Source organism: Mustela lutreola, chromosome 5, assembly GCF_030435805.1.
Source record: "Mustela lutreola isolate mMusLut2 chromosome 5, mMusLut2.pri, whole genome shotgun sequence".
Taxonomy (NCBI): Eukaryota; Metazoa; Chordata; class Mammalia; order Carnivora; family Mustelidae; genus Mustela; species Mustela lutreola.
In genome coordinates this window covers 94184856-94196917 of record NC_081294.1, presented here as the reverse complement: position 1 = coordinate 94196917, position 12062 = coordinate 94184856, and the positions used below count along the sequence as shown (strand labels likewise).

Here is a 12062-nt window from a genome sequence, read left to right as displayed (position 1 = left end):
CCCCCTCTCTCTGCCTGTCTCTCTGCCTACTTGTGAGCTCTGTCTCTCTGTCAAACAAATAAATGAAATCTTTAAAAAAAAAAATTTTTCTCTCTCTCCCTCTGCCCCTCCTGCCACCCACCTCAACCCCCACAGCTGCTCATGTACATGCGCTCAAAAACAATAAAATATATAAAGATTTTAAAAAATTAATTAGGAAAAAAAAGATAGCTAAGTCAAAGCTTAGGAGAAAGAGGTAGTGCAGAGGATGTGGTATGCACATGTTGGGACTACTGTTTCAAGGGAAGCATTGGTGGCTGCTGTTGTCTCTCCACAGACAATCTGAGAAAACTGTAGGGGTAGGCATAGGTCAAGAAATGCTGCCATTATCATCTCAAAGATTCTAGTTGAACACTGTCTGTACCATCATCTTTATTCTTTGGATCTTCCTCAGGAAAAAGGACCTAAGCTTTATGCCATATAGGCTTTCCTATTTATTTTCCAAAGGAGTGGTCCACTCTCACACTTCCATTTCCTTACTTTACTAGGATGGCCACTTCTTCCCTAGATGGATTAAAAATAAATGAAAGTAAGTAATATTAAGTGAAATAAATGTCTGAGTAGCTATGGAGATCAAAGTGAGAACAAGGAGCCTATTCTACCTAAAGGAACAGAATACCTCCCACTAATGAAAAGAGGAGGTCCTAGCAGCAGAGCAGGGCATATTCTATCTTTTTTAGTTAACTGCTATAAATATTTCACACAATATTCTTTTGACACGCCCCTGGAAACTTCCCTCTTTTTTCAGCCCCTTCCCCACTTCCAACTATCAGCTGTCTGAGCTGTGCTAATCACAAGGGAGAGGTTCAACTGGTGAAAACATGTTGCAGCAAGAGGAATGTACCCTTGGACCTTTTCCTTTTCTTTGCCAGCGCTCTAATATAAAATTTCCATTGTTCCAAAGCCAGGAACCATTTTTCGTTTTCCCCATCAGTGAAACCCACCCTGTGTTTATGGCAAAAGAAAAAAAAAAAAAAAAGCCAAATTACCTTGGTGGAAAATGGCTCTTCAGCAATCTTTTGTGAAAGTAATGAAGGCACGGCTTTCCATTTCCTATAATCTAGCTTCACTCTTGGGATCACCCATGCTATGTTGGACTTAAATGGTTTTCTCTTTTTGCCCTCTCTTGGCAAATAACTTTTAAAAGCATTGCTGCATTCTGTGGATGGGCTCCAACAATCCTAAGCCATTCTTTTGATGTATTGGAATAGTTTCTTTTAACTCCCACAGAGCAACCATTGAAAAAGATCTGTTTCTTGTACTTACTCTTGGACAAGAGGATAACTGCTGGCATCATATTCAATTGATTTTATAGGATGTACATTCAGGTAGCATTACTTAAGAAGGACTGAGGGGCATGGGGTGTTGGAAAGGGTGGAAAACCTACCTTCAGGGGACTGTGCTTTGTATTTGAAGAATCGCCTTGCTGATTCTTAGGTTCTACTCTGGTGCTATAACAAAGTGAATTAAACCTATCTCTCCAGAGAGAACTCAGTCCAACCGCAAAATGGTAATTTCTATCCTTTACATATGAGAGCCAAATTCTTTTCCCTGGTGTGGTTCCAAATACTTTTCTCTACAAAATATGTTTTTTCTTTTTAATCATTGATCATTAAAGCTAAAGCATAAATGCATCTCTCATAAAAACTAACCTGAGATGAAATCCTACTGAGATGAAAACACAAAACAAATGGTCTGGTCATATTTTAAATAATTGTGAAATTTTGATTTTATGAATAAATAAGAAAAATAGGTATTTACCTGCAATAAAGAAAAGTAGCGAGAAATAATTTACCAAAGAATGGATTCAGGGCTCCTGGGCGGCTCAGTGGGTTAAGTCTCTGCCTTCGGTTCAGGTCATGATCTCAGCGTCCCTGGAATCGAGCCCTGCATTGGGCTCTCTGCTCACAAAGGAACCTGCTTCCCCACTCTCTCTCTGCCTGCTGCTCTGCCTACTTGTGATCTCTCTCTCTGTGTCAAATAAATAAATATAATCTTAAAAAAAAAAAAAAGATGGATTGTCCACTGAAATAGTATCTTCTACACAGCAACCTATAATTTATTGTGAGAATGAATGGAATAGATTTTGATGTTTATAACTATGCTTTCATCTAAAAAAGCGAATTCTATTACTCAACTCAGGATTCAATATCTAATTGTTACTAATGAATTTTAGTGTGTAGTAAAAAATATATATATATGTAAAAATCTACCCTATATGTGGGCAGAGACCAATGATTATTTCTGAAGAATGCTCTGAAGCATTAATACCTATTAATCATATACCTAATCATGGCTACTTCTTGCTTTTCTAAAATTTCCTATTATTTTATTTTATTTCATTTATTTATTTTTTTAAAAGATTTTATTTTTGGATTTGAGAGAGAGATCACAAGCAGGCAGAGAGGCAGGCAGAGAGGGGGAAGCAGGCTCCCCGCTGAGCAGAGAGCCCCATGCGGGGCTCAATCCCAGGACCCTGGGATCACGACCTGAGCCGAAGGCAGAGGCTTTAACCCACTGAGCCACCCAGGCACCCCAAAAATTTCTTATTTTTTTAGACAGTTAAATAAAACTGAAACTATCAGATGGATAAACATGTTTATCAGAAGGCTAGAGAGATGAAATGTAGGCTGTATAAAGCAGAAGGAAGAAATAAAAATAAAAAGAAGCTGAGAGACATCTCTGCTTGAACATCTCTGACCTAAGATCAAAATAATTTGCCAGATAGAGCTCTCTTTGGATGAACCTGGTCTAAGTGGCATCCCTAATGCCTTTACTGTTTGTTTGGTTTTTTTTTTTTACAAGCAACTGAATTTTATAATCTCCCTTAAGAAGTACAATATTTGCAGAGAGCAGAGGTGAGGCTTTGGCCACAGACATGTAGTATTTGTGGCTAGGTCTGCAGTGTATTTATTGAATCAGAAACTGGCAGAAATGTAGTTTTCAGTCATTCATTATTTTGAGAATCCAGTGGATTATCCCTACTTCCAGTGCAATGGGAAGGAATATCCTCAGCTTATTTAATGGAGTTGGGCTGTAATTTTCTAAAATTATTTTTTGCCTCAGTAGAGGTTGTCATTGTATTCTCAGTTTTGCGAATAATCATATGTTGTCCCACAGAGAGTTTATGTCTCAGTATATTTATCTTTCAGAGCTTTGTTCTGGTAGAAACTTGCTATCTGAATTTATCTGTAAATCTTTCTCAATGCTTCAGTTTCTCACCTATGGAGTAGGTGTGAAAATAGTACTTCCTAACGTTTCTGTGAGGATCAGGTAGAGTATGACATGCAAAGTACTTAGAATGGTCTGGTGCTTAATAAATATTAGTGTTGCTTTCTCTTTTTATTCTTCTCCCTCTTGATACTAGTGTTACTTGTTTCAGTTTGGTTTTGGTTTCCTGGGAACTTCTTGACATGAATGAATGAATGGTCTCTCATTGCATTGTCTTGCTCCCCTAACTGTTAGCAGGACTTTGACATAGGCTCTTAGCAAAGACTGCTAGATATTACCACATTCTTCAAATAATAACAGAAGCTTCTTGCTACTGGAAAAAGGTATTCAAATATGAAAAAGCATATGTCTCCAGCTTTTATACACATACATATGCTTTTAAAATGTAAAGGGAGAGGGGAGTGGCACAAGTGTATTTATTAATAAATGTTGCCAATATGGAAAACTAATCGTAGCTTAAAATACTAAAATTGAATTTCTTATCTTTCCTATGTATTTTTGCCTATCTCCCTAAAGTCAGAATTATTCTTCCTTTTGTATCTAAATTTATTTTTTAATAATTAGTTAATACTTCTTATGTGTTCCCATGACTTTGTTTCTGCTGCTGAGAGCTATAATGTGGATCACAAGGCCTAAAATTTAGTTTCTCCTCTACCATTTGCTGTTTCACCTTAAATGACTTAAGCTTTCCTTATCTGTAACTGTTCTCAAACATTTGTGTAAGAGCAATGTCTTTGAAAGCGTTTCATGCGTGAGCTGTGAAACTCTAATGAGATATAAGGTAGTAGTGTTATTATTGATGATAATACTAAGCAATAAGAAAGTGACAGAACTATCTTCTAAGGCTTTGGCTTCTAACGCTGGTGGATGGTGGGAAGACTTCGTGCAAAGTCAGGAGGACTAGACACGAGAGGGGCATGCTCAAGAGACTAGAATCAGGGCTTTATTCATTCTACAAAACACATGCAGGAGATGATTGCATGTCTTGGTTTCTTGAAATATAAAGTATTGGGAGTGTTATGATGATTACATAAGATAGTAAGTGCAGAGCACATAGCGTAATGCCTAACATCCAGGAGACAGTGGGAGTTAGTATTCGGTCTGCCATTTAGTAGCTGCAGACTCTACCACTTGCTTTTAGACTGTTTCCTCATTTTAAAAACAGAGTAATAATTGTCATCTGACAGTACTTTTGTGAAGACCATGTAAATTATAGCACTTAGCACAACACTTGGTGTATACCATGTTTATTAAATGGTATCTGCTATTATCATCATATTTTTAGTAGTGGGTAACTAACGGAAATGACAACAGCATTGGCATTGTGTGTGGCACTGGGCTAGCCCTAGAGAATACAGCACATTAGTGTGGAGCGATGAGTCTGAAGAGGTAAGCGTAGCCTTCCTATCAGGATATAGTAAGCATATTTAGAATTTGAATTTTATCTTGTAGACAATAGCAAGCCATTGAAGGATTTTTCTGTTTTAATCATGAGAGCATATAATTGGATTTCTCCTTTGGAGAGTGAACTGAGATAAGAGCAAGAAACAGGAGACCTCTTAGAAAGCCAGTGCGGGGGCACCTAGGTGCAGACGTTAGGTGTGTCTGCCTTGGGCTCAGGTCATGATCCCAGGGTCCTGGTATCAAGCCCCACATCCATCTCCCTGCTTGGTGGAGAGCCTGCTTCTCCCTCTCCCACTCCCCAGGCTTGTAGTGCCTCTCTTGGTGTCTCTCTCTCTCTGTCAAATAAATAAAATCTAAAAGAAGAAAGAAAGAAAGGAAGGAAGGAAGGAAGGAAGGAAGGAAGGATAGAAGGAAGGAAGGAAGAAAAGGAAAGAAAAGAAAGCCAGTGCAATATTACATGAAGAAAATGATGTTTGTCTGAAGTAAGTTAGTGACAGTGGAGACCAAGAGAAATCAATAGATGTGAGAGAGCTGTAGGGGCTCCACACTCACCAGGGAGTCAACTTGAGGATTCTCTCTCATTCTCTCTCTCTCTCTCTCACCCCATCCCTCCTTCCAAAATCAATCAATCCATTAGCTTCTGGAAGGTAGGGATAATCTTATTCATTTTTATATCCCCTTCTACTCAGTCTAGTGTAACTCTTAGAGTAGATCTGGAAATTTCCCCTTTCTTTCTTTCTTTTAATGAAAGGTATAGAAACATGTTTTCAAAGTGTTATGGGTAAGTTCATCACTTGACTGAGAGGAAGAACAGATTTTAAGGAAGGTTTCAGATGTGCAGGGGAGAAAGTTGGAGACTTTAGTCCAACTATGTTTCATAGGTGACTCTAGAAAGAGAACATTCCACTTAACCTGGAGAGAAGATAAATAATAGACTTTGTGACATAGGAAGAAGCATCTTTTCCTCAGTATGAATGTCAGACTGATTCAACTAAAGAACAGTCAAAATTCATTATGTTTGGGAAATTCATTATGGACAGAGGAAATCCAGAGATTTTCTGTGCAATAAACCTCACCAATGGCCATGTATTCTTAGTTACCACACTCTAAGAAAACACACCTCAGTCAACCCCTAGCCTGCCTCACAAAGATGAGTTCTCACGGTCTACGGATAATGGAAGGATTCTTTTTGGAAGACTACATCCAGCAAGTAGGAAACCAAAGATTCCACATTCCAAAAATTAGCAGAATCTTATCACAGCTGAATGTGGCCTAGGATAGGGAGGAATCAAGGAATAAACCTACTAATAAATAATAAAAGAAGAAAATAAGTTAGCCAAGAAAAGCAAACTTTGGCGTTAGCCCTTAAAGTCCTTAGGGAAAAAGATAAAAATACTTCTGCCTAAAAACTTAAGGAATTTTCATATCTGAAAGACTTTGCCCAGAATGTAGTGTATATGCATATTGTATACCCAAACACCTTTACTTCAAGAAAGATTTTCCTCCAATTTTCCTGTATCTTTAGAATGTCGTTATTTATTTGTTTCATTTCCAGTGTACTCCCAAATGTGGTCCAGGATTCAAGCATCGGATTGTTCTGTGCAAGAGCAGTGACCTCTCTAAAACATTCCCAGCTGCGCAGTGTCCAGAAGAGAGCAAACCCCCTGTCCGTATCCGCTGCAGTTTGGGCCGCTGCCCTCCTCCTCGCTGGGTGACTGGAGACTGGGGCCAGGTAAGGCAGTTGCACTGAGGAGGCTCCTACGGAAGCAGTACCTTGAGACCCTTGAATTTCCTGCCTGGGTCATTATGAGAGCTCAAGAGTTGAGTAACACCACTGAGAAATCTAGGTATGAGATACAAGAATGAAAAAAATGCACACGCAGCAGCTGCCACACATAGACCCATTTAGCTGTGTCTCTTCCATGCCCAAACACTTCCTAATTTTACCTAGTTCTTGGATCTTAACATTTTAACTCAAAATGGATAGAGAAGGAGTCTATATGGGCAGATATTTGAGCAAGCCAAAAAAACTTTGGATTCTAGTCCTGTCTCTCAACTACTTCAAGAACAAATCAGTTAATATCAGTGTCTTAACTTTACTACTTGCACAGTAGCTCCTTAACTTCACAGAAAAGTTATGGGCATCACGTTGATCAGTCTTTGCAATATTATTAATATTTATTCTTCAATGGGCTTCTCTGATGGATATGAGGAGTTGGGAAGCCAGTATATAAGGCTATTCATATGTATTTTTATTAGACACATTTTATGTTCTAATTTACATTTTTTCTTTTTTTATTCTTACTTTAAAATTTTGCTATCTAATAGATGATCACCTTAAATCCTTTTAAAACAAACTGGTATGTTTGATTAAAAGGAAAATTGAGTTTTATTCTTTTGTATGTCTAAAAGAGAATCTATTAGGTTACATTTTTAAAAAATGCTCCAGAAAGTAAGTTTCTAGATCGTTATTGCCCTTTTCCTGTGGTCTTATAATTAACCTTGTAGCTAGTGGTTTCCTAAAATCTGAGGCCCAAATAAATCATGATACATAACTATGCGAGTATGGTTTCGGACCTGCCATTACTTCTTTAAAATGGTATTGCATAGAAGTAGTTGGCAAAATTCTGGCCAAACTTAGGTATTTCTAGAGTATAGCAGTATCTGGACCTCTTTCGTTACATTTGGGAGAGGGCAAAAGATTTTCAGTCTTCATTAAGGCAAATAAATATACTTTCTCTGTGCTTAGTCAGCCCCGTGGGTAAACAAGAAAAAATATGATCATAACATAGTTAACATTTGCATTTGTATAACAAATCATTAATAATTTGCGTTTGTATAGCAGTATTTAATTTATAAAATATTTAAATGGCTACACATGACACACATAATTACAAGCAATTATGTGTGTTACTGTGGAAGTGTAAGTTTCATAATATGGAATTGATATGCTATTAAAGAATCAGAACAGACATGCTTTCATAATTTTTATTTAAACCAGGTAGACATTTCCTTCCTTACATATTCTTTGTTGCAATGCACTATTATATAAAAGTCAGTTGAAAGTTTTTGCATATTAGTGATTTTGCCAAATTTATAGTAATCAGTTACAGATTGTTTTTTAAAATATTGTCAAGTCCTTTTCTTCTCATCTGTATTTTAAATTAAGTTTCCTAACATTAAAATTAACTGGTAAAAATATATTCTCAAGGATGCTTTAGTACATGTTTATGGTCCCGTTTGTTCATCATTTTGTATTTAAACTTTTTTAAAATAAATGTGTCTATGAATATCCTTGCAAGTCCTGTAAGTGCTTTGAGAGCTTTTAACAAATAAATTCAATAGGGCCTCAGTTTGTTTACCTTGTAAACATCACCATCACCTGTCTTGGCACTGGTGAGCTCATCTCCTTGATCCCAAATCTCACAGGCTTTGCTGGCATTCTGGGTGGCAGGCCTAAAGGGTAGACCTAGCTTCATTCTTCAGCCTGGACAGCTGAATAGTCCTAGCTGAAACTAGGTCACTCTGAGAGTAACTTCAATTCAGAAGTAACTAAATTCCTAATAGATGAAAAAGAAGAGGGAGACATGCTGCTTGGTTCACATTTGTGTGACTGACATCTTAGAAAACTCAGAATACTTATTTAAGCTCTTTTTTTTTTTTTTTTTTAACTGGTCCCCATCACCAGCCTGCACAGCAGTCACTGTTCTTATACTGAACTCAGATTTTGATCAGATACACAGTGCTCCGGTAGACCATCAGATTGTTTGCCTGAAAGCCTATAATAAATAGGGAGCACAAATGATATCCAACCCCAGAATCTCTAATCTACTTCATCCTGAGGATTTTCTTATTGTGCTCCTGTGACAGTTCACCTACTTGGAACTGTTAGAAAAGTAGCCCAAGAAAACTCTTGTTCCTTGGGAGCTATATTGCTTCCATTTTCTAGGGTAATCACATGATCTGTGAATTTCCAAACCAGTTCTAGAGGAGGATGACTTAATCATACCCCTCTCCAAGATGAACTTCATATGGACTTTAAAAGATAATATATATATATGGTATTTGAGAAGATATAATATCTTTTTACCTGTTGAAAATTATTGATCTCAGTATTTTGTTTCTCCTTGTGTCTTTGGGTTTAGTGTTCTGCTCAGTGTGGCCTTGGCCAGCAGATGAGGACTGTGCAGTGTCTCTCCTACACTGGACAGGCATCTGTTGACTGTCCAGAAACTGTTCGACCTCCATCAATGCAGCAGTGTGAAAGCAAATGTGACAGTACCCCCATTTCCAATACTGAAGGTGAGTTTCCCATGGAGAAAGGGCCTGTGTGTCTAGTGACTCACCTGTACTGGTTCCCAGGGTTTGAAGAGCTCCATAAAGACACCGTTGTTAGTGTAGTTTGTACAGAGCTTTTGTGAAAGCTGCACATTTACTAGATATGTGATAAGGAAACCTACATTTTTTTCCCTGACTCTGACACTAACTATATGGCCTTGTTAATCACTTAGCCTTTCTGGAGCTAAGTTGGCTTATCTATACCATGAGAGATTGGAGTGGGTAACCTCTAATGTCACATCCAACCTAGCATTCTATGTTTGACTTGTGCCAGAATTGAGAGATGATTTCTAATGAACCACAGTTTGAAGTGAAAACTTCTGTTTCTTTTTGGAGAAACATACCATCATGAAGATTAAAATTCATGCTTGTTATACATATAATTAAAGCATATGTTTGAAACTGTGTTTCAAATGTTAATTTTCTCATTGTAGAAAAGAAGAAAAAGATAATTACGATAATTACCTTCCAACAGCTGGTATTACTGAGGAGGAAACTGAGGTGCAGAGAATGATAGTGACTTGCCCAAATTAGTAGACTCAGGATTTGAACCCAGATACGGCAGAGCCCAAGGACATGTCAGTTTCAACAGTTTTATGCTATTCTTAATTCACTCTTTAAGGATGGTATTTTAGCATGAAAAAGAGTTTCTGGTTATAAAGTTGCAACACTTATAGCTTGACCATCATGCTGAGTCATTAGATTTAGGCTCAGTCATTGCTGAAAGAACTGGCTTTTTAACATTCCCACAGCAATATATATATATATTGCAATATATACGAAGCAGTTTATAGCTTCATTTTAGGAATTTTAGTAATTTCCCCCAAAGTTTTTTTTTTCATAGTGGCTATCATCCATAATCTTCACAGCTGAAGATGCAAAGTTTTCAGGGTGGGCAAAATATATTATTTGCACCTGGACTTACTTCTACCTTAAAGAAATTCTCCTAAAATGGATAGGTGTTAATCTGAGGTTTCTTGAATTATCTGGAGAAACACCTCATGGCCATTTAATCTTCCTGGCCAAATCACTTTTTGTTAATATTAATTTGACGTAAGCAGTTAAGACAGTATTTTTAGCCTTCTTAGTAAAGGAGGAAACTTTTAGGAAATTATTAATCCTACAAAATATGACTAATCTTAGAACTATTATTCCCTAAAGCTGCCTACTCATTGAAAAGAAAGAGGATGGCTCTTACGAAATTAGATTTAAAGTGGGTATATCTGTCATAACTTGTTTTGTGTTCTCTTTGGCTTCCTAATAACATATATTGAATACATTTAAATACCTGAAACTATCAGTTCATTTCATCAGCAGCTAATTATCAAATGCTTGTTGTGGCCAGCCTTGGTCATTCATTATAGAAAATTCAAGTGCATTTATAAGTTCATCGTCTTACAGGGAAGATACTCAAAGAGAAAAAAAAGAAAGGAAGGTAGAAGGTGTTATGTGGAGCAGTTAACATAGTGCTGAGAGAGTTAGAGAGTTGAAATGGAAGACTAGTGACTTTAACCTTATAGATCAAGGCAAGCTTCATAGACTAAAGTGGTCTGTGAACCAGCTATTATGTGTGGTTGGAAAAACAACCCAGTGTGTGCCCTGGGAAAGAGGATGAAACGGTTGAATTAAATCATAAGTTGTCATTCATAAAGATATGGAATGTACAGATAACATTGATTTCAAAAGAGAAGAGATTCTTGCATGAAGTTATTATGAGTAATCTAATCTGACTTCTGGGGGGCACCGGGGTGGTTCAGTCAGTTAAACGTCTGCTTTCCACTCAGGTCCTGATCCAACCCCTGAGTTGGGCTCCCTGCTCAACGGGGAGCCTGTTCTCTCCCTCTACCCCTCCTTTCTGCTTGTGCTTTCTTTCTCTCTCTCTCTCAAATTAATAAAATCTTTTAAATAAATAAATAAATAAATAAATAAATAAATAAATAAAATGACTTCTGGAAGTCAGACCAGGGAGAGAAGAAACGCCTGTTACTAAGGGAGAGTTGGGAGAGACGTTTGGTCGTAGGGGAAGGAGTATGCTTTGGTTACGGCAGGAAAGTAGGAAAGGACCCCCCTCCCCCCGCAGAATCAGATTCTCTCGACTGTTAGTGGAAAGCTGTGAAAAAACTAGTTCAGCTCTACCCCAAGACAGAGTAGGACTAACGGAGATCTCTTGGGATCTAAAATATGGTTTTTCAGTGGGGTGTCTATGGGTAAAATGGATAGAATCTTGAGAATTGCTTTAACAGCCACAGTTTAGGAATTGGTTCCATTCTAACATTTTATTATGAAAATAATAAAAAGTGTCAAACATAACAGCAAAGTTGAAAGAATTATACAATGAACACCCATCATCTGGATTCCAGCTTCATCATATTCCTGAGCTTGATTTATCACATATATATCTATCTGTCCATCCCTCAAGGTAATGGTTTTAAATACTGTTCTCCATTCACCCAACCATTATTATTTACCTAATAAACATTACTGACTATGTGCCAGGCACTAGGGCTATGAAAGGAATGTGACAAGGTCCTTGTCCTCAAAGGGAGCACAGTTTATTGGGAGTGGCAGCAAATAATTTTCACAATATGGGCACTACTCTAACAAGACAAAAAGAAGTTACCGTGAGTACACTGAGGAGGACATAAGCAGCAGAGGCATCATGGAGAAGGCAAGCTTGAGTGGGGCACTAGAAGGTATGAAACAGTTTGCTAAGAAGACATGGAGGTCTGGGTGTTCTTAGCTGAGGAAGAGTATGTGTAGTCATGGGGCATGGGGGTAGCTCAGTATGGGTGCAGTGGGTTGGTAGATGGCAGGCAGTGGAGATGTGGCTAAAAAGAGAGAGACAGGGTCTTGGTTTTGAGGGTCCTGCATACTGTGGAAGCTAGTTAGGACTCTATCTGTAAGTCCTAGAGAACAAGTGAGGGAAATTGAGGAGTGATAAGCTTGGGATGGCAGAAGTGTGAAGGGGCAGTGGGAAGTCAACCTTGTGTGGAAGAAGAGTCCAGTCTTGAGATGAAGAAGGCTTGAACTAAGGCAGGTATAGTAGAAAT

At 37.9% G+C, this 12062-nt stretch overlaps 1 protein-coding gene across 4 annotated transcripts in view; it reads left to right on the top strand.

Annotated features, from left to right (window-relative positions):
* ADAMTS6 (ADAM metallopeptidase with thrombospondin type 1 motif 6) overlaps positions 1-12062 on the top strand; it is a 303174-nt gene that overhangs the window by 279151 nt on the left and 11961 nt on the right. For 3 of the 4 annotated variants that reach the window (XM_059175095.1, XM_059175096.1, XM_059175093.1), the window contains 2 exons: positions 6230-6406; positions 8820-8976. In XM_059175095.1, coding sequence (XP_059031078.1) covers positions 6230-6406; positions 8820-8976 — 334 coding nt within the window. Of the gene's footprint in view, positions 1-6229; positions 6407-8819; positions 8977-12062 lie in introns of those variants that run through there. The other variant, XR_009353976.1, reaches the window with a different exon arrangement.